At 37.4% G+C, this 23,169-nt stretch overlaps 1 protein-coding gene across 9 annotated transcripts in view; it reads left to right on the top strand.

Moving 5' to 3' along the window:
* Positions 1 to 7,234: 7,234 nt before the first annotated feature.
* Positions 7,235 to 23,169, top strand: part of LOC125696028 (sodium channel protein type 5 subunit alpha-like) — a 43,219-nt gene continuing 27,284 nt past the window's right edge. For 4 of the 9 annotated variants that reach the window (XM_048951180.1, XM_048951185.1, XM_048951188.1 and 1 more), the window contains exons 1-9: positions 7,236 to 7,378; positions 13,719 to 14,024; positions 15,067 to 15,184; positions 15,826 to 15,916; positions 17,000 to 17,128; positions 19,614 to 19,705; positions 20,499 to 20,705; positions 21,631 to 21,694; positions 22,556 to 22,700. In XM_048951180.1, coding sequence (XP_048807137.1) covers positions 13,752 to 14,024; positions 15,067 to 15,184; positions 15,826 to 15,916; positions 17,000 to 17,128; positions 19,614 to 19,705; positions 20,499 to 20,705; positions 21,631 to 21,694; positions 22,556 to 22,700 — 1,119 coding nt within the window. In that variant the 5' untranslated portion in view covers positions 7,236 to 7,378; positions 13,719 to 13,751. Of the gene's footprint in view, positions 7,379 to 12,024; positions 12,139 to 13,718; positions 14,025 to 15,066; positions 15,185 to 15,825; positions 15,917 to 16,999; positions 17,129 to 19,613; positions 19,706 to 20,498; positions 20,706 to 21,222; positions 21,351 to 21,630; positions 21,695 to 22,555; positions 22,701 to 23,169 lie in introns of those variants that run through there. The other 5 variants (XM_048951183.1, XM_048951182.1, XM_048951181.1 and 2 more) reach the window with 4 other exon arrangements.

Raw genomic sequence — 23,169 nt, forward strand, 5'->3', positions numbered from 1 at the left:
TCAGCCTTGGCGTAAGCTCTTCCTTAGCAGCTCTATTTCCACTGTTTCCTGTTATTACAATGTTAAAGAGCATATGATTCAAAACATCTAGGATAGATGTGACAAAGTTGTGCTGCTTAGCACATTACATTTTGCTAAGATAAAATTAAAGCTCTTTAAGCAAAAATTGAGTTGTATATTAGCATTAAGCTAACAGCAATTATCAAATTGTTTCAGATGCATGCGTTTCCTATGTAATCTTAATGGACTGTGAACCAAAGAGGTAGTATGAAGTTTTTCTGCTTAAGTAAATACTGAACCAAGTGCCTTCCCACCTTTCAATATGCATTAGTCTATTACAGGGTTTAAGACTTCTTTCCATGGAACAATAATTATCATGCATACCTTAAAAACCTCTCTTAAAGTCTCTCTAATAAAGATATTGACATGTTTATGATTTTTGTGTTATTCTGATAAAATGGAATAATTTATTTAATAAACCCTAATAATCATTTCATAATCCTTGAGCACAAATGGATTTTTCACTTAGCAGAGTTAATCTTCATGTTGTGTCTTCAAGGGCAGCCTTCTGTGATTCTATGATTCTTGATTGTATATTAAAAAAAAAAAAGATTTGTTTATTAACTGTAGGCCTTTTTTACTTACATTGTAATGCAATTTTAAAATTGATTTTTCCTCTCTGCATGTCAACTGATTACATGTGGATAGTCCCTGCTACACAGTGTTTCTTAAACCCCTCTGACCAACAGTTCATTACTGAAAGGAGAAAAAAATATGCACAGAGCTCACTTTGTATCATAGAACCTCTGAAGCTGGGAGGGATCCCTAGAGATTGTGTCGTCCATCAGAGGTTGTCTTTGCTGAAACACAAGAAGTATCATGGTGGTAAGCAATAAGTTGCTGCTTTCTGTGTGTCTGAGCTTCACTTTCAGCCTGTTACTCATTCTCATTCATCACTGACATGAAGCAAGGCTGGGCTGATACAGAGTCTTGAAGACAAACTGCACAAAAAATAGGGTAGATAAGGTTTTCTATGTTATGTGCTGAACTGAGATGGCATTTTAGGAAAGCAATAACATCATCAAATTTATAAGGTTAACTTCTTTTGGCTTTGGAAGAGAAGAAACAAGATTTGTAGATAAATCCAGGGATTATTTTTCAATTTCCCTAAAACTCTGATCATCTTTGGTTGAATTGTAACCTTCTGAAAACACTGGCGTGAGCAAATAGATGTTGAGCCAAAAAGGAAGTGGGAGAGAACTGAGCAGGATTCAGGAATTAGGGCAGGGCATCGAGATAAGGAGAAAAGCAAGTAGATGCTTATTGGATAAGCAACCGCTGTAATAAGTAAAAAGATGAAGATGAAATTTCCTCAGTAATAATAAGGTCAAAAATACTATTGCATTTTCCAGCTTCTTCCCTCTGCTGTTGTGAGGTTTGCCTGTCACAGCATTAAAAATAAAAACCTTACAAGAATTTAGACATAACTATGATTTGGAGCCTGTAGGAATTACAGTGAAAAGTTCAAATGTTTATTGGCTGCAGCAGAGAAGATGAAAGGAAACGTTATAGCAGTTTTCAAATAATTGAGGAGTATGGGATAAACTCATCTTCATGTCCGTGGTGAATGAGGAGTAATGGGCTGTAATTGCAGTTCAGAAGATTCATACGAAGCACAAGAAAGAACATTTCTTGGCAGTCCGAATAGTGAAGCATTAGAGTATGTTGTATATGGAGGGGCTGGAATCACCATCTGTTGTAAGAAGAGACGAGGCAAATATCTCCAGGAATTACATCAGTATTGCTGATGCAGTTTGAGGATGAATCAGGAACAAGGTGGCTTTAGAGTATCACTTCCAACCCCATTTTTTAATATAATTATAGAATGTTTTTCAGAAGCAAAAAGCTCTTGAATCCTGCAGGAAGTGCATTAATAGATGATACAGTTGGGAGAAGAACTACATAAAATCAAGCTATGAAGAAATATCATTTTAAGACCAGCTAATCACTGAACAAATCCCCAAAGGGCATGATGGATTTTATGTAATTTGAAGCCTACATATAAATTATGGGCATAACTCAGAAGAAACTGTTTGAAATTACTGTATTTAGTCTGTATTTGATGGGATCACAGAATCACAGAATTGTAGGGGTTGGAAGGGACCTCCAGAGATCATCGAGTCCAACCCCCCCTGCCAAAGCAGGTTCCCTACAGCAGGTCGCACAGGTAGGCATCCAGGCAGGCCTTGAACATCTCCAGAGTAGAGCCTATTTTATTGTGGGGCTAATTTTTTTTTTTATTACCCCATTGATGTGACTGCATCAACAAGACATTTGTTCAACCCACCTTAGTCTCCTTCATTTTCCAAACCTTCTGTAAAAGTCACATAAATACATAAATACGTTCACAGAGCAACATGCAAGGGCCACAGTCTTTGCTTGTGTTTGCTGTCTTTGGTTCTGTTGTGTCTACAATTGCCCCTCTTGCTTCTAGATTAAGAGCCAAAAAGTTGCAGAATTCCTATGGAATAAAGCTTAAAGTGTAAAAATACAAAAAATATTTTCAGTTATGTTTCTTGCTCTCTTCAAAATGGATATTAGTAGGGCCTTAATGAAAAATACTAAAAATCATTTTACAGTTGCTCTGTTTTTGGCTGCTGGATGAGGAGTTACTTTCGTCACAGGCACCTGGTGGAGGCAGTAAGGCAGGTGAGGTCTGAGCATATATCAGAACTGTATGAGCAATGGTTCTGTGGATAAAATAGCAAAATAGTGACTATACAGTTATTTTTAATGACTGCCATTGATGTAAGTAGCAATCATGAAGTAGAACCACAATGACGGCATCTGGAAGCAAAGAAAGAAACTAATTTTTCTAGATTTTTAAGTCACTTTGATAAATCACACGCCCAAGTTAGCCAGAGAGGAGGGACAGAAAGAACTGAAGGACTGGAGACTTGGGAGGAAGTCAATGAATAATTATTTCCACTTAAACATTGCTTTAAATATGCTTTCTAGCATTAGTCTAAGATTTACTAAATATTGTATTCTGCTTCTCCAGCATATATAGTTTGTTTGCTTTAAATTTGTGAAGCCGTTTGCTATTACATTTTTTATTGCATTCTTGACAAAGAGCTGAAGTTTAGACTTGAATCTTCCAGGGAAATACGGTAAGAAGTAGTTTTGAAACTGGATGCTCAGTCTTTGGTGGAGCTCCTCCATTTCTCATTTCACAGTTCTGCTTGGAGGAGCGCAATACATGGTGAGACTTAAGAATGAACCATGTAAGCAAGAGCGCATCAGAAATACTGGAAATCTTTCAGAGGTGATAGTAGCAGTATTTGAGTGTTTACAATTAATGCCTGTTACTTTGGAGAAACACAAACTGCTTCAAAAACACTGTTTTGCTGAATACGAAGAGGAAGCAGATGAAATGGCTTGAACTTTAGGCGCTGAGCTCATTCTCAGGCTTACTCAGTGTACATCAGGTCATTAGGCAGAAAGCTACTTTGTGTAACAACGCATTTAATGTGTACTTACCATAAAAGCCATTTCCTGTTATTCTGTAAAACCAATTAGCTATTTACCAAATACCCAATTTCATGTCTGTGTGATTTCTTTTTCTTTTTCCTAAGAAAAAAGCAAAATGTGAATCGTATAAATTATTACCTTGATAATTTCATCTCGTACTTTACGCTATGAATTTATTTTCTAGAAGGGATTGGGGCAAACCTTTAGCATATCTCAGAAATGCTCAATAACATGAGCCCCTGCATTTGTCTCAGTGATAAACTACAGCCTTTGCATATTGTGTATAATATAAATCTGCCTTTGTATGTGAATTTGTTCTCTTTTTGTCCTTTTATTCTACGCATAGCTACCATGCATTCCATGAGTAGTAATAAAGATGCATTTCTGCACTGTTCAGTTTGCTTGCTGTTGCATATCACTTGCTTTGAGATCTTTAAGAGGCATTCCTGGTATCTCTTGCTTATTTAAGTCTTGAAATTAAGGAGTATCCTGAAGCTTCTGACCAGCAGCTGAAGTCATTCAGTCCATGATGGATGCATTTGGGTCTGCATCGTAATAAAGGTGTGTGCATTATTTAGAAGTAGCTCTTAATCATAGAATCATTGAATGGCTTATATTGGAAGGAACTTTAAAAACCATCTTGTTCCAACCCCCCTTCTTTGCTCCACTGCTGGTGTCATTCCATCATAGAGGACCACCCGATAGGTCAGGCACAGTCTGCCCATGGTGAAGCCATACTTGGTGTCTTGGGTCACCTCCACATCTCACATGTGCCTCAGCATCTCTTCCAGGACGATCCACTCCATGACCTTGCCAGGCAGATGTGAAGCTCACCAATCTGTACTTTCCCAGCTCTTCCTTTCTCCCTTTTTTAAATACGGGAGTGATTTCCCCTTTTTCCAGTATCACAGACGTTGCCTGACAGCCATTTACCAAGGACTATGAAATTTTACTGCTGAGCAGTGAACTGCTACCACTACATAACTTGTAAGAAATCGTATCAACTTGTAAGAAACATTGTTTATGAGCCATAAGCATCGGGGTTAATAACTTACACTGCTCCAAGTAAGTGTTACAAAAGAGTGTTATACTATGAAAATCTACTATCAGTGCTCAAACTGTGCTTGTAAGTAGGGCTAGATAGGGCTGCAAATTAGAAGATATTTTTCTTGTGCTCTGTCAGTAAAAAGGAAAAAGAAGATTGCTATGTGTTGCAGTTAATGGTAGAGACAGATCTATGTCAAGAAGATGGCAACTAAGTGGAGAGTTATTTGTTTCTATAATGAATATTATTTTGTTGTTAAACCAGCTTCTTTCTTTCTTTCTTTTCTTCTTTCATTATTGTGAGGAATAATGAAGGAAACCGAGAAGAAAACAACGTTCCTACTGTTCAGCCAGCTTTCCCCATCCCTGCAGCAGAGCGATACAAGAAAAACTACTTGTTTAAATGTTTTGTTTTTAGCTGCAAACCCTATGATCATCTGTTAACAGCTGCAGTTGTTCTCTTTTTTTTTTATCCATGCCTTCCCTTCATCAGGTTACAGGAGTTAGAGTTTGCAAAGAAGGCAGAAGTGCAGCTCTTCATACTCCTTTGATATCTCTCTTCATTCCCTACGCCCGACTTTTCACAGGGTTACATTATTGAAGGGGATGTAGCAAAAGCAGCGTGTTCAGATCAGGATTTTCTTCCTTCCCTTCCCTTCCCTTCCCTTCCCTTCCCTTCCCTTCCCTTCCCTTCCCTTCCCTTCCCTTCCCTTCCCTTCCCTTCCCTTCCCTTCCCTTCCCTTCCCTTCCCTTCCCTTCCCTTCCCTTCCCTTCCCTTCCCTTCCCTTCCCTTCCCTTCCCTTCCCTTCCCTTCCCTTCCCTTCCCCTTCCCTTCCCTTCCCTTCCCTTCCCTTCCCTTCCCTTCCCTTCCCTTCCCTTCCCTTCCCTTCCCTTCCCTTCCCTTCCCTTCCCTTCCCTTCCCTCCTTCCCTTCCCTTCCCTTCCCTTCCCTTCCCTTCCCTTCCCTTCCCTTCCCTTCCCCTTCCTTCCCTTCCCTTTTCTTTTCTTTTCTTTTCTTTTCTTTTCTTTTCTTTTCTTTTCTTTTCTTTTCTTTTCTTTTCTTTTCTTTTCTTTTCTTTTCTTTTCTTTTCTTTTCTTTTCTTTTCTTTTCTTTTCTTTTCTTTTCTTTTCTTTTCTTTTCTTTTCTTCTTAGTGATACTAGCAGATATACTATTACAGAACGGGCTGATTTTGACCAGAGCTCACACAGCGCCCTTATGGAATGATGTTTTACCAATACTTACAGTTCTGCTCTTGAGGACATACTAATGCTTTCAGGAAAAATAACTTACACTTGAACTTCCATCACAGCACACTTAGCATTGCTATTTCTTTAAAACTGTCCTCCGTTGTTTCTTTTGCTGATGGCATCTATTGGGCAGCATTTGATCCCTGTTGCTTTTCAGTTCGCATGCATTAAGGCTGCCTGGCTTTTAAGGACAACGTAGTTTATTCACTATACTTCTTCCAACAAAACCCATGGCAGCTTTTAATCACTGTATGAAAGATTTAGGCTCTATTTGCTGAAGAGTAAAATAATTTTTGGACACCAATGAGTGCCGCTGATGTAGCTGAAAGAGAAATAATTGTAATTAGCAATAAGACTCATCAGAAATGTATGCCTGTTACTATTACTAGTAGATTTGGTACATAAATTTTATTTCAAAAATATAACTAATTTCAGGATACAAAATTGTGGTTTTTATTTTGTTCAGACAAAGCTTGTATGTTGTGATGAAATAAAAGCATAATGTAATATTAAATTGTATTTTGAGCTTGGATTTTATACATGTAAAATATGAACTATATTTTATAAGAGTGTGTAGCGACAGGATGAGGGGAAATGGCTTTAAACTAGAAGAGGATAGGTTTAGACTAGATATTAGGAAGAAATTCTTTCCGTAAGGGTGGTGGTGAGACATTGAACAGATTGCCCAGAGAGTTTGTGGATGCTTCAGGAAGCATTCAAGGCCAGGCTCGATGGGGCTGTGAGCAACCTGGTCTAGCAGGAGGTTGGTACTAGATGATCTTAAATGTGCCTTCCAATCCAAACCATTCTATGCTTCTGTGATTCTATATTCACTTTGAGATTTTATCTTTACTAATACATAATGGATACACATCATAGCCTGGGAATAATAAAAAGTAGATGTTTAGGAATGAAAACCAGCAGTGTGTTAAGTGTTATTTCAGGTTGTGGATGCCCCATCCCTGCAGGCATTCAAGGCCAGGCTGGATGTGGCTCTGGGCAGCCTGGTCTGGTGGTTGGCAACACTGCACATAGCAGGGGGTTGGAACTGGGTGAACATTGTGGTCCTTTTCAACCCAGACCATTCTATGATTCTATGATTCTATCTTTTAATGAAGCGCAAAATTTGTCCGAATATTCAGCACGTGCTGGGAAGTTGGGCTGTTTAAAAGTTCAGAATGAAATACAAAGCATAACAACATTTTCCTTTTGAACAGAAACGCTGCAGGTTTTTAGTAAGTGCAAATAAAACAATCGAGTAATATCTATGTGATCATTCTTCAAAAGAATCACCCTCTAGCTTTTGCTTTTTTTTTGCAGTGCTCCCCATGAGATTACAAGACCTCAGAACAACAACAAAGCTCCTCCCTCTGTCCCTCCCCCAGGCATCCCACTACAAAAACTTTCTGGGTGGGAGCTAGATAAGTGGGTAGGATGGTCTTCAGAACAGAGTGGTGATTGTGGGAAAATGAAAACTTTCTCTTAGAAGATAAGAGCTTGTTGAGATTAACTTAAAGAAATCAGTCTGGAGGCTTTTTCTTTCTAAGGGGGCACTGTAAGTGTTTTGTTTCTGCTACATATTTGGTGTACTGTGCAAAATTTCCATTGCTAAATTTGTAAATTTAAATCTCTGTGTGTTTGTTCGAAGTATTGTGGGGTTCTCAGTGTATGTATGTGTGTATGTGCATATATTTATAAAAGCATGTCTGATTTTAAGTCTTAGATATGGTTTTGTTTTTAGTTACAGGTAGAAAAAATCTGTTTGTAATGTAGAACTGCTATCTTGCAGCAAACATACTGCTATTCTTTTAACATTTATCACATTTTACTAAACACTAATGAAATTCTCATTCCTTTCAAGCTGCTTTTTGTCTTGCTTTGCTACACTGGCTGATGCACAGTAGTGTTCAAATTGCTTTGATGCTATCTAATCTGAGCTCTAATTACCTTGAGATAGTGCAATTTCTTTTTCTGCACAAATCTGGAATGTTGTTGTGTGATTTTATTCAAGGCATTCAAGTAATGCAAAACCTGGCCCGATATCTGTTTCTGATTTTGGAAGTGATGAGCAGATTTGATTACATTGTATCGAAACTGTGAATATCTTTTATGCCTGTTTCAAAACAAACAAGGAAACAAACAGCTGTCCACTCAAAATAACATAAAGTTTGTGTAGGGGAAATCAGATTGCAGAGAATGAGGAGCAAAGTGTTAAGTTGGGGAAATGACCACTTATTTTAGAAACAGATATTAGTCCAGTAAAATGTGTTATGTTTCCCAGCTTGTTTTTGGAAAAGGGTAAAATAAATCTGCTAAACCTTGTAATAATAATCAAAGTATTGGTGTTTAGGCAGAAAAAAATAGTAATCGGAGAGCAGATGTGTTTTGTTTAGCTGGAACTGAGTAGATGATAGTAGCTTTTTGCAAGGATTTTACAGCACAGAAAAGAGAGTTCTTAGCCTATCTCATAGTGCTGTAATGAGCTGCCCTCTCATTTCCTCATTTTCCTTGCAGTTCCTTGTTTCAAAAGCATTTGAGCTAGGTATGAGGTAGTATTTTGATTCCTTCTAAATCTTCTTTGCTTTTTGTGGAGTATTAGTAGTTATTTTTAATAATGGGCATTCATTGCAGTACATATGTCTAGTGCATCAACATGTAAAATGATGATGGATTTGAAGATATTTATAACAGTCAGCATTTCTAGATCAGTATTTGCTGTGTATGGTGAGCTGATTAAATATAACATTTGAAATGTGAAATTCTAAAGTACTTATCTCCATTTGATCATTGCAGTATCTCTCCAGCCTTGATTAACTGTGCTTAATAGACATCCACTGTCTGTGAATGGGAGTTGAGATGCCTTGATCACAGGCAGGATCTCAATGAAGGTGTCTTTATCTACAGGCAATATCCAACCTAACATCTTTGGGTTTCTGAACATCAGGCCTATGTGTTTATATGCATTTTTATTTTTATTATTGTTAAGGTACTAAAAAGGCTGCTGATTTTGTTGGCCTAAAAGTGGGCCTTTTAGTTATGTCAGCAAAAACTGTGCTGCACGCAGTTCAGTGTGGTTAAGTACACCTTTATTAATTACTTGGAAATACTTTGTTCTGGGTGTTTAGTTATTATCATTATCTGAACTATGTGTAGGAATTAAAACTTGATTTTGCACATTGTCACTGAAAAATGATTTATTGAAAAATGCACAGATGTGCCCAAATAAGCTTTCGAAAATACTGCTGATGAGCACTGAAAAAGGTACAGAATCATAAGATGACAGAACTATAGGGGCTGGAAGGGACCTCTAGAGACCACTGAGTTCAACCCTACTGCTAAGCAGTTCCCTACAGCAGGGCACACAGGTAGGCTTACAGGCAGGTACTGAATATCTGCAGAGAAGGAGACTCCACAACTCAGCACAGGCTGTTCAGTGCTCTGACAGTAAGGAAGTTCTTCCTTGTGTTAGTATGGAACTTTCTGTGTTTCAGCTTCTGCCCATTGCCTCTTGTTCTACTGTTGCTGGGCTATGAAAAGAGACTGCCGCCATTGACTTGAGCCCCTCACACGAGATGTTTATAAACGTTCATGACATCCCCACTCAGCCTTATCTTCTCTAGGTTGAACAGACCCATGTCTCTCAGCCTTTTCTTGTGAGGGTAATGCTCCAGGCCCCTCATCATCTGTATCACCCTCTGCTGGACTCTTGGACTCTTTCTATGAGAGCCCTGTCTTTTTTGAACAGGGGAGCCCAGAACTGAGTACGTTACTGCAGACATGGTCTCACCAGGGCAGAGTAGAGGGAGGAGGATCCCTCCCTCAAGTTGCTGACCACACTCTTTTTAACGCACGCCGGAATCCCATTGACCTTCTTGACCACAGGGGCACACTGCTTATGGCCAACCAGTTACCCACCAGAACACCCAGGACCTTCTTTGCAGAGCTCCTTCCTAGCAGGTCAGCCCCTATCATGAGCTGGTGCATACAGTTACTCCTCCCCAGGTGCAAGGCTCTACAGTTGCTCTTGTTAAACTTCATCAGGTTTCTCTCTGCTCAATTTTCCGGTCTGTCCAGGTAGAATTGGGCTCTGCAGGAGCATGGGTTTTAGTAGTTGCAGCCTTTTGATGGTTGGTCTCATTATAAGTATTGCTACATGTTATGCTCTTTTATTTACTCATTTTAAGGTACTTGCCCTATGTTAAACATGGAGTTATTTGATTCTGTGCAAACAAAATCCTGTCAGAGTGAGACATTTTTATTCCTTATTTTTCTGTGAATGGATCTACTAAATGTATGTTAAAACCAATTTAGAAGATAATATAATTTGTCCTTTATTCTTTCATGTCCAGATGCTAAGAGAAAATATTCAGTGGGCTATTACAAGTGGAGGAGCAGATAGAAATAATTTGACAATCAGAATTAAATATTATACATGCTGGAAATAAGTTGAAATCCAAATGAGAGCAATTTTCTATTTATATTCCTACTAGTTTTTCCACTATACTTCGAAAGCTCCTTCCATCAAAAACACCCTTCATGGAATTTGAGTGTGTATCTCATTCTGAACCTCTAAATCTATTAGTTATTATCTGCAGTGATTAGTCATTACCCCCGTGAGCACTTGTGAATTCTGTCTGTATTAATGGTCTCATTTGCCATTCTAGAAAATATTGTCCCGAAAGGAAAGTTTCTGTCTTAGGTTTTTGTTTTAATAAATAATTATAGTACAGCAGCACACACGTTTGCTTTCTTTGATTACTTTTTCATCTGTTCCTAATACTTTGCCATATATTTCATCAGTATATCTGGAATTCCTTGGGTTTTTCTTTTGGCATAAAAAGACTCTGTTAAGTTTCATAGTCATCAAAGTCAGCCTTAAGCTAAAACCATGATTAGTTTACTTACGATCAATTCAGTTCCTTCTCTCAAGATGAGAAAAACAAGTACTTTTGAAGTTAATTACGAAAAAAAAATGTGAATTCAATTAAATGTTTTTGAGTTCCTGACCCTTAGGCTATTACCTTTCAGTAACTGAAGTGCATTTATAACTGTTACTTGTGGACCAATCTCTTTTGGGCCAGAGATACCAAAATGTAACATAGGATTTGCAATTCTGGGGTTAGATTCAATGGAAATTTCATAAATACTTTGCACTGGAAATCAATAGACTTCATTCTAGCATTGTATTTACCTTTAGCAGCGTGTTCTGGTTAATGTGTGGTTAGGATTTCTCCCCACTGATTTGAGTTTACACTCTCTGGTCTATTCTCTGAGGTTCTAGAAGGAATCCCATCCACCATTGCTTTGTCATTACTTCTGGGAGCACATTTTCTGTTGCCTCCCTCTCAGAATTGTGAGAGACTTTAACATCCAATGCAAAGGCTGGCATTATTTCTGAGGGCAACACAAATGCTTGGCAGATGATGGAAGGGCAGCATTTCTGTTGTTCCATGTGAATACAGTGCTAATATAGGTCTCACATTGTCCATTAATGTTTGTCCACTTGTTTATCTGCTTACAACTTGTAGTTCTGCTGCTGAAGGAGATGTGTGGTTTTTTTACTTCCTCTTGATCACTACTTTTGGCAGGTCCAGCCTTCAGTTCCCAAAGCTGTAGTGTTAAATCCAGCTTCATATTAGCTGAAAAATTTTCCTTTGCTTCACTTATGACAGTCAGTGCAGTTATCTAAAAGGTCAGTTGCTCTGTTATCCTTAAAATCTCTTGGAAGATAAAATTAATTTTCTTAGAATTATTACGAATTGAAGAAAAGAACATATCGATTTTTCACTTTGTTTGTTGATTGAAATGGGCCTGTGGTTTTGCACAGTAACAGTTGTTTGATTATACGCTTTCAGTTTGTTACAATGGTACATTTTGATCTCGGAATTGCAGTGCCTGGTCAGATCTCATCTTGCTTTTAAAGTCCCGGAGGAGGAAAAAAAATCTGAAAACCAAAATGAAATTCTTACACAGTCGTTCATGTTGCACAGTATGCCAGCCATTGGCATATTCTTTTCAAATAAATACACCTGTGCATTGAAAGGAGCAGGCTCTAGTTACAAGAGCATACAGATTCCCTGTCATGGGCCACAGCTGAGCTCACGAAAGTAAGGTAGTGCAGCTGGACTTCAGGCAGTGAGAATGCAGAGTGCTTTAAAGCTCTGTTGCTGACCAAAGGTGTGTAATAGGGGGGCATAGTTGGTTCTGTTGTGAGTCCGAAAGGGTAAGTCATCCTTTAATGATTCTCAATCTTCTTCACCTTTTGTGGATGAGAACTGCAGTCGTGTAAATTGCTGGCAACCGTAAGAAATAACGGTGAGTTTGGACCAAGTGTAATTAGTATATAAATATTTATAATGATTTGGATTAATTCAGTACTTTTTAGGGCCTTGCCACCCACCCCTTTGTCAGTGACTTCAGCTCAAGCAAAAGATACTCTGTTAAACCCCAGAATAAAAGCAGGGTTTGTGAGTATGTGAGAAGATGAAGTTACTTCTTCATGTACACCTTTTGCTAGGCTGCTATGAGAGGCTGAACTGTGTTTTCAATCACACCTGCAACCTGTCAGCATGAATAGACAAGTCAGTGATTTGAATCAAAATCATGGTAGTTCAAAGCAATCCAATGCTTTTCTTCTAGGATGTGGGGAAAAAAAGTAGTTACCAAGCAAGTAAACATAAGCAAGACCTCCAGATACTACTGCACACCCCCAAAACATTGAGACAGCTGTGAAGCTCTTGGAAAGTAGTATTTTATGATTATCTTTAGGTTGTTTAAGTTCTGTGTAGCAGTCTGTATGGAGTTTCATTAGTGTTGATCAGTGGTCACATCATCTCCTAGCGAGCCTTGTTCTGAAGAAATGCAGATCCCTGGCATGCAGAGCAGGGCTGCTTTCCAGCATAGAGGCTATCCCAGTTCCATCACTGATGCTACTGTAATTATTATTATTTTGAGAACTCTATCTAATGTACCTGACTGTATCAAATGACTCTTAATTACTAAGTGTGGTGTGAGAGTATGCAAGACTCACTGTCAGCAAAGTGTTAGTGAAAAACAATATCAAGCAGCATTGTGCATTTTGTGGTGTGATGCATTCTGCCTTTTGTACACTTTTGATGGGTCCTTTTGACCTATTTACCTTTTGAAGGTAAATGAGTAATTCCAGGAGAAACCTCAGCAGAGGTTTGTTTGAAACTTGGTTGTTTTACAGACTCTTCATCTTCTTTTTGAGCTTGAAGGTTTTTAAAAGTTTGTTGTACAGGTTGGTTATTTATTTATTTTTTTTAATGCTGATGAATAGACAATGCAAGTGTTTTCTTTCACCATAAATTGTAAAGCCTGAGCTACAGCAGAATCAGAGGAGAGTCTGAGCTCAAGACCTTTAAGGTTAAACCTATTTCTTGTTGGGGTTTTACTATGAGCTGTGAATATCTCCTAGGACATACTCAGACCTCAACTGTACAAAGCTCCACTGTGATAAACTCAATGTTGGCCTTGGTTTGAGCAGGGCATGGATCTGATGAGCCTCTTCCAATTAATATTTTGTGTGCCTACGGGATCAGGAGGGGTGGTAGATATGCAACTACTGTTAGCAAGAAGTGCAGAAATCAAAGTGTGAGGTTGCTAATACTGTGAGTTGTTTCAGAGAAACAATTCAGCAGTTGTCAAAGTTCTGATAGAGACGTGATTTTGACACATCCTAGATGAAAAAGAGGAAGGAATGGATTTTGTTTTACATTACCCTTTCTTCTAATTGAATATGTTTCTAATTCCTTCTTTATTTTCACGCAGGATTTCACAGAAGGAAAAAATAATGTATCTATTTCGTTTTAGTTACTGTTCTTGTTTTTTCTTTTCCTATTAATTTCTACTTATCAAGAGCTTTCTCTTTTAAGCTATTTCTAGCACTGAAAACAAACAGAAGGAAAATGGATCCCTTGTTTTGGCCACTGGAAACTATCAGCTTTCAACGGTTCACTCCCGAGTCCTTGGCAGCAATTGAGAAAAAAATTGCTGAGAAAAAAGAGAAGCAAGCCAAACTTAAGCAGGAAACTACTGACCAAGAAGTTGAAGAGGATAAAGTGACTCCTCAGCTTGATCTGAAAACCTGTAAAAAACTGCCGTCTCTCTATGGTGACGTTCCTGTGGAGCTTATTGGGGAACCCCTGGAAGATTTGGATCCATACTACAGTGATCACAGGGTTAAAATTAATAAATAAATAAATAAATATATTTTTTTTTTCTTTAATTTTAGCTGCTATACTCCTAAGAGATAATGAAGGTTGTATTCAGAAGTTGCTGCTTTTGGATTGCAGACAGATCTGTTGATAGATTTTTCTTTTTAGAGCATTACTGGTATTTGTTGGGGTAGGCGTGCTAACCTATGTCCCATACTGTGTAATACTACAAGGTATTTTTAAGGCCCAGTCAGTAATCAGAACTGATTATGAGAACAGCATACACTGGATAGATTTTGATCAAAAATAGGTTCTGAGATAACTGATGCTTTGTTACTCAGAAGAGTTTCTATGAAGTATGTGAGGCTGAACTCAGTGGCTGTCAAACAGTGGGTCACCCTGACTTACTGCAAATGCTTTTGCATAATTGCAAATATACAAACTAGGTGAGGCACATTTGAAATGTTTCCAGTACTCTGTATAGCAAAAAGATTAATTTGCTTTAGACAACATCAATTTTTTTGTTACTTTGTAATGTCTCGTCAGCTTTCTTAATTGTACAGTATTGAGATTGCATATACTCCATGCCACTGCAAAATGTTTTTCTTTGTTGCCTACAGCAGTATGTGAATTAGATGCTGTAGGATTCTCTTCCAAATTAAATGTCTGTTGTATGATTCCTTATTATTATACCTGAAGAGCAGAACGTTCCACTCAGTCTGACGTCGCTGTCTGTAAAATAGACCAGCAACTCACTGGAATGTGGTCGTTTAATCAGAACATGAAGCAGGCTTTGTAATTATTGATGAAAAGGGCCTTCCAGAGACTTTTTCTCTCAAAGCAAACAGAATGATTGATGGAAAGAAAATAAGTCTGATTGCTCCAAAGGCATCTACATAAATGTTAGTTAGCTGTTTTTGATTAGAGACAATTTTTACTTCATCTGCCAATAGTACTGAGCTGCAACGGACCTTATGGTAACTAGGAGGTAATTTACACAGCTGCTTGATCATTTTATTTCTTTAAAATATTTCATGATTTTTCTTTTTTTTTTTTTTTTTTATAGACTTTCATGGTGATCAATAAAAGACGGACTATTTTCCGGTTTACTGCCACACCTGCCCTGTGTATACTTGGTCCTTTTAATCCAATCAGAAAAGCAGCAATTAAAATTCTGATCCATTCATATCCTTTGCTTGAGTTCTGTCGTTTTAATTTTAGAATGTATGGTGCACATTTATGTGGTTTTCTTCATATTAATCAAATTGTGGCTTTCATGCTGAGAGCAAAACTATTTACGAGATGCAATATTTACAAATACTGCATTTTAGTGTTAAAAAAACTCTTATTTGAAGAGTTAGATTTGAAGATGCTGTTATGAAACAACATTTAGAAGCTAGAACTCTTTGTGAATCTCCAGTATAGTAACAAGTTTAAAATTTTAGTTAAAAAAAACCCAGGGACTTCCTCATAATTAAAACAGAATGGCAATTACAGCAATGCTTTGCTGAAAGAGTCCAGTGTTTCCCTAAAAAGGATATTTTGGGCTCAGGTTTATACAGCTCTGAGCACAACTTCTTCTGTATTTGGAAAAAGATATAGTTTGAAGGAAGTTAAAATGTAAAGGCTTGCAGGTGCAGAGCTGCAGGCTGAGTCGTTTCTGTTCTTTCTGCCAGATATTTGTTTTCCTTTAGACTTGTTCATTTGTGGGAATAGATCCCTCAGTATGGCTGACTTTCTGTGCATAGTCATGCCATTGCTAAAAGCAACTTTCCTGAACTTCACTGTTTTATAATACAGCGTTTTTTCCTTAGCTTATTATTCACATTATTTGTTGGCTTCATTACACTGACTGTGATACTCAACTGTGCCTCCATGGCTATAGATACGCTTGCATCAGAGTTCAATGGAAGTGAGTAAGTATCTCAGTTTCCTTTTCTTCACTCTAAGGAAACTAACACACAAGACTGAAGAAGAGTAAATGATGTGGTGTGCTAATTCTGGTGTTCAAAAACCCTCAGACAGGCTGCTGAGGAAGATTTGAGATTACTGTTTTATAGTTGGTCTTTGTGGAGCATCAGCCTTTTTTCTTAAAGGCATACACATGTGCACTTCATATTGGCTACTTCTGCCATCTAGTGTGATGTGGAAGGTTGGCCCATCTTTCCTTTGGAGGCTTCAGCCTTTTAGAGAAGTTGTACAGCTTTAAGTTCTTTAAATTCTGTATCCCATATATATCCTATAGGATAGGATGAGATAGAACTGGATAAAATAGACAAGCTGAGTGTTGTCAGTCTCTCCTCACAGGACCTGCTTTCTAGCTCTTTTACCATGTTTGTTGCCCTCCTTTGGGAGTTTCCGAGATGCCCCCTGTTCAGCTGCTCACAGTGGGAAGCCATCTATTTAGACTGTCATCTTACCTTTGGCAATTGTGCCCTTTATCCACTTTAACTTGAATGAATATTCCAGAATTAAAACTTGAAAATGTGCCTGTGGCATCAGAGGTTCCATATTTTTAATTGCTCATATTTTGGGGTAAGGACCATGATAATGATTGCTTAGTTTATATAGACCTTATTTTGGGTACAGAATTTTTGCTAGAATACATTTATGAAACATGCAATCTTTCCAAGGTTTGCAGAAAAAAATGCCTTTTGTTGCTACAGTTCTGCCAAAACGTAAAGCCATGGTATTTTCTGCCCTGCTTTAGAACGTATATATGGACTTTCATTATTTTTCATAAGAGCGTATGAGCTACTCTTCATCTGGAAATAGTATGGTTTACTTAGATGAACATTTGTAATCACAGATCTACATGGAAATTGCTCTGAAACTCAGGGATACATCTTTTTATACTCATGAAAGTAATCTATCCTGTTGGGTCTACTTTTGATTCCATCCTGTAGTTAAATCACAGAAAAGGTAGAATGTCCCTGAATGCATTTCAATCTCATTCATGTTTTTATTTCTGTATCTTTAATACATGTTTTCCTTCTCAGACACCTCTTCACTGCCATATACACTGGTGAAATACTGATAAAAGTATTAGCAAGGGGATTGGTTTGGAATGAATTTACCTTTCTTCGAGATCCATGGAACGTTCTGGATTTTGCTGTTCTTGTGGTGACGTAAGTAAAGCTCAATTTTTCTTTCACACTCAAGGGGACAAATGTACACATGATATGCTATTTTGTGTTCCAAAGTTCTTTGTAGTAGTTGACATTCTATGGCTTAAAAATTGCTCTGTTTCAGTCACCCCCTGTGTATCTGCTGCCCAGTGAGAGAGAAATGGGAGACTTCAGTAGACTTTAAAACAAGACCTAAATGTAAAAACTCATTTTTTTGAGCTCCCTTTAATTTGCTTTGTGTCTCAATGCATTATCACATTTAATAGACCTATTTTCTCAACTTAGTGCATTCTTATCCTTCCTTTAAGAGTTCTCTGCATAAACAGCCAAAACCAAGCATGCCTTATGTTGTCTCATTTGTTCTTCTCTGGATCAGATGAAGCTCATTTGAGAAGGATTCAAAAGACATCACAAGGTGTTGAATGACATGCTGATAAGTAACAGATGATATCTAAGTAATGTAAAGCATTGCTCAAGGAAAAACAGACCTCACTTTACATATGCAGCTAGGAGCTCTGAAATAGACTTCGTTAGTTGGGAAGAACATTTGGAGTTTAAATAAATGATCTGGTGAAAACACTACTTCATGTGCACTTATGGCCAGAGAATAAAATAGAATGCAAAGATATTGAGGATGAGATACAACAAAGTGGAATGCAAAGTTATTTACATACAGAAATCTTTATATTTTTTCAGGATTGTACGTAGTTTTGCACCTGCAGCCTTAAAAAGGCTTTGTTTGTTTTTAATTTATTAGAGAATGTTGATTGAAAGGGACTTTTAGAAATCATGTGGTTCAAAAGTGGAGTTGATTTAAGTTAAGTTGTTTGGGATCTTGTTGCTCAAGTACTGAGTTTCTCTGATGGTGGAGATTCAGTAAATCTCCCCAAGCAACCCATCCCAACTGCATTTTTATTTATTTCATCCATTTAGCTAATTGGAATGTCTTGTGTAGTAACTTAACTCTGCCATCTCTCATTGTTTCATGGTAAGCTTCCAGGAACTGGACAACTCCAAATTCAGCTGAATTTTGTCTTTTTCCTTCATCTTTCCTACACATCCTTTTAGAATACCTTAGTCAAGACTTCCCTGTTGAGATAAGGGGATATTCTGCTGCACTTGCTTTACTGTGCAGAGCGGAGCATGTGATTCTTGTGCTTTGAAGAAAATACCCTTAAAGATCAAACCTTCTGTTCTAGGGGTTACTTTTCCCTATGAGACAATTTCTCCTGGGTTCCTGCCAAGCAAATCTCTGAACAAGCTGGGTCTGTTGTCTCAAAGTCCAGGAATTCATCCTCCTGTTTATCTTGCTTACTGGTCCCAGGGTCTTTAAACTTACAGAATCTAATGGGCTCTGTAACAAAGACAGCTTACAGTTGCCATATGCATGACTAGTTTTCCCTCAAGAGTAACAAGTTATGTACTCAGATGTCATCATGTACAATCTACAAACCTCTAAGGATTTTAGACTGAAGACATGTACACAATCAGTAGCTATCAAGTAGTCCACCAGCTGTATGCACAATTATGTTTTGCAGTCTTGCTTTGCTACACATACTCCTGATTCATTTGTATTCAAGCAGTTATAAGCACTTTTCTACATATTATCTATCGTATATGGAAATTAACAGTACAGTTATTACTTCAGGTACTTTAATCTTACAGGCTAGGCAAAGCTGTGGTGGTCTGATCTGTTACTGTTAAAAGTCATGCTTTGAGTGAGTAATTGCCTAAATCATCCCCAGAGGTCCTTTCCAACCTGTGTTTCTCAGATACTGTTATTGAGACTTCATGTTTTAAGGAATTCTGTTACCAGTAATGGTCTCATTTAAAAAAGGGTCACAATATCCATTCTCATATGAAGGACATCTTACAAAGTATGAGCTAGCTAGATAAAGTGTTGCATAGAATATGAAGCTCTTACAGTCCTCATTTCCTATCATTTCCAAATTGCTGAAAAAATTAAATGGAAAATGGTTTCTATATTCAAGTTTTTAATTGACTGGCAAAAGTTACAAGCAGTACAGAATTAACATATTTTAAAGCTAATTTTGCTCAATTCCCTTTCTATAAACTATATATAATGTAGTTTTATGAGATAGTTGCAATATCTGTGTTCAGTTTAATAGGTTGTTTCAGCATATACTTACTTTAGCCTTCTGAGTCAGTCAGTTTGAAACGATGTGATTATGTCATTGAAGGTTTTATATTTATTGACATTTTTGGGGGATAAACATTTAAATACTTCAGCATCCAAATCCATAGGAAGAAAATTTTGTTGTGTTTCTTTTGAGTGGCACTGTTCAAAAGGCTCAATATTTTATAATTATTCCTAAAAATGAATTTAGATTCCAAACTTCAGGCTTCTATTTCAGGATATATTTGCCTTTTTCTTGTCTTTATTGTATTAATTACTGTATTCTCTGTGTTCATACTCTCTGCAAAGATGGATCTTTGTCATTCAGTTACATGTTTAATTTTATAGGTATATTAGTATCTGTACAACATCAGGCAATATTTCAGCTCTTCGGACATTCAGAGTACTGAGGACTTTGAAGGCTATTTCAGTAATACCAGGTAAGGAACAACATGTATTACTAATCACCTCCTTACTTCAACAGAGAATTACTAACTCCTCACCTTTTCACAGGATCATAGAATAACAAGGGCTGAAAAAGACCTCTAAAATGATCCAGTCCAACTGCCCATCTATCACACTCCATACAACATCTAAACATTTCTTGAACACCTCCAGGGTTGTGTTGTCTGGTCACTTTGTGTCAGTTAACGTGGTCCCAAGGTGTGACTGTTTTGCAGCATGTAGTAACATTCAGCAGTATGCTAACAGAATGTTTTATCATCCCTACTCAAAATGATTTTGCCCCAGGCAGATTTTACTATTTCTCCTCTTTCTATACCATCATTAATGCTCACTGTTATTTACTTATGTCTTTTCTGAACAGTGCTCCCTATCCAATTTCTTCTCTTAACATAACAATTGCTATAATAGCATATTCCTGGTTTATGTTACACTTCATTAGCTTATGCTGCTGTAATTATTTTACAAGAATGTTGCCTTCACAATATTTAAGAATGTTATTTCATAAGAGGTTGTTTAGCCAGCATCTTAAGCTAGATGACACCTTAAGCTTTAATATTCAAGCTAGCAAAATGACTTTTAATAATGATCAGGAAATTTAAGTAAAAAAATACTTTGCTCATCATGTTTAACTTATATAATACTGTGAAGCTACAAGATCATTTACACTGATTTGTTTTTAATATACTCAAAACTGTTATATGTTGTCATACAGCAATGTTGTTGCATTCTTCTTCTCATGATGCATATCGTTGAATCTTATTTTTCTAGGTCTGAAAGTCATCGTGAATTCACTTATCGAATCTGTTAAGAAACTTACTGATGTGTTGATCTTGACTGTTTTTTGCTTGAGCATATTTGCTCTAATAGGCCTGCAGCTTTTTATGGGCAATTTACAAAACAAATGTGTCCTCACAAATACTACATACAATGACACATTTTGTAAGGATGCCAAGATATATAACGCAAGTGAAACAGGTAAATTTTATTATTGTCTCCTTTTATGTCATCTGTGTATCTTCCTACATGCAAAGGAAGTTTCAAAAAGTTGTTTTTAACACAAATGATACAAAACAGTTGTATGTGTTTCCTATGAGAAGCTCTTTGCAAAAGTAGTGATATAAAATCTCTCGGACAGAGAAATGTGACATTAATGAGTCTAGTATTTAAGGAAAGATTAGCAGTTTGTGTGATAGTGCAGGCTACATTTTCTGTAAGCACCTGTATAATCAAGGAATAGACACGTTATAATTAAGAAATATACAAGAAAGTTAGGCTTTAGTCATTCTGAAGAAGAATGGATGGAAAGCTTGGGCTCACTGAGAAAACTCCAGGAGGAGTGGTCTCCAAAAAAGATCCTTCCCCACTGGTAGTCAACTCTTAAATGGAATCTAGGAGAGGTGCAGCCAGGCTCCACCCCTTCAGGTGGCACAGGAGAATTGCCTTCACCTGGCTGACTCATTGCTTGCCTCAGGTGGTCAATCAGAGGCTCAGGCTGTGATTCAGCAGTTCCCATAAACTACCTTCTTTACCTATTTATCCTATTTTTAAGGGAACTGTGCTCAAATTGAATTTATTTTAACACAGACTGTGTTGTTCACGGATTTTGACTACCTCTTTTAGGTATTCCTAAATTTACAAAAATGAACAAAATATTACAATAAATAAATTTTCAAAAAAAAAACAAAAACTTCCATATCTAGGGATGGATCTGCAGAGAAACAGCCCTAATAAGATTTTCACTGAGATATCGTATATTAGGCCATCATTTATAGTGCAGTAATGTATGGCTTACTGTGTGTGGTAGGAACTGAGTATTTGAACAGCCACTTGAACCTGGAGAAGTTTAAGGCAACAACTTCTGAGTTAAAGATTCCTTTTTATTATTATTACTGTTTATTAGATATCTGTGCCAGAATGAACGGATCTTCTGACATCCTGCTCTGTGGTTACAATGGAAATTCTTCGTAAGTGAGAAAACAGTTTCAGTACTTCCTTGTTTTCCCCTCTGTATGGATTTTGGCTTTATTTTTTGGCATGAGGAAATACTGATGATTTTTCAGAAAGATGGATTTTTTTCTTAATTCTTAATTTTATTAATTTTTTTCTTATTTTCTTCTTTTCATAATACTTAATCTGAGAGAACAAATGAATGGTAATACTAGAATGTCCACGGTTATTGATGTGCTTTCTTGCTAACTGCTGGTAATATAATTGGTATAGAATATGAGGAAAAATATGAGGGGAACAGATCAGTAAAGAATGTGAGGTATTAACAAGCTCTCTTTATCCTGGTGGATTGTTTAAATGTCAGTATAGTTTTATATTTTCCCCCTTTATGTACACCTTTGTATGTACCCCCCTCGAGAAGAGAGTTTCTGTCTAGTCAAGACTGTACCACAAATCTGTGACAAGTCAAATGATTTTCCAGAGTTGTCTGATATAAATCAGTTCTTCTAGAATCACAGAATGGCTTGGGTTGGAAGGAAAGTTTAAAGCCATTGAGTTCTAACCCTCCTACCCTGATCTGTTTGCAGATCAGGCTGCCCAGGGCTCTATCCAGCCTGACCTTGGCACCAGGTCAGGAGTCCAGGGATGGAGCATTTGCACTTTTTCTGGGCAGCCTGGTCTGGTGGTTGGCGACCCTGCCTATGGCAGGGGGGTTGAAAATAGATGATCTTTGAGGTCCTTTTCAACCCAGGCCATTTTATGATCAATGAAACTGGAGTTTCAGATGAGCTGAACAAATCTGTACATGGTGTTGTGAACTAGAATGCCTTAGAGTATATTCTAATACTGCAAGTGTAAGTATTGTTCTCCTTCTTTAGAGATGAGTGCCCTGAAAACTACACATGTTTGAAACGTGGGAACAATCCTGACTTTGGCTACACAAGTTTTGATCATTTTGGCTGGGCCTTCCTTTCTTTATTCCGTCTGATGACACAGGATTCCTGGGAGCGTCTGTACAGACAAGTAGGTACTTTTATCACCTGCTACGTTGACTTTGGACATGAAGTTCAGAGGTTTATGTCCAGTAGAAAAATCTGCACCTATTTTAACATTACTGATACAAAACTTGTTTTAGAACCAATATTAAGGAAGAAGCTTCAATTGGCTAAGTTGTAACACTTTCTGCAAGTGACATTGAATGGCAGCATTCTTAACATGAGCACTCATAGTTTCGTTGGAGAACACACTTAGAACAGTGAGTAGCAAATAAGTATTTTAATTATGACACTAGCAAAGGATTGGGGATGTGTAAGAGATCCAGTTAGTGAGTTCCCTACTGTTGAAGGAGCTGTGAGGACTTGCATACTCTGTTTTTCTCTGAATCCTGACTCCTCATCAAACCTTTTGGCTGAGAACAAATACACTTAGATTTCAGAGTGTATTTTGATAACTGGAACTAAAAAAAAAAACCCAAAAAACAAGCCTTTTATGT

This window comes from Lagopus muta, chromosome 7 (assembly GCF_023343835.1).
Source record: "Lagopus muta isolate bLagMut1 chromosome 7, bLagMut1 primary, whole genome shotgun sequence".
Lineage (NCBI taxonomy): Eukaryota > Metazoa > Chordata > Aves > Galliformes > Phasianidae > Lagopus > Lagopus muta.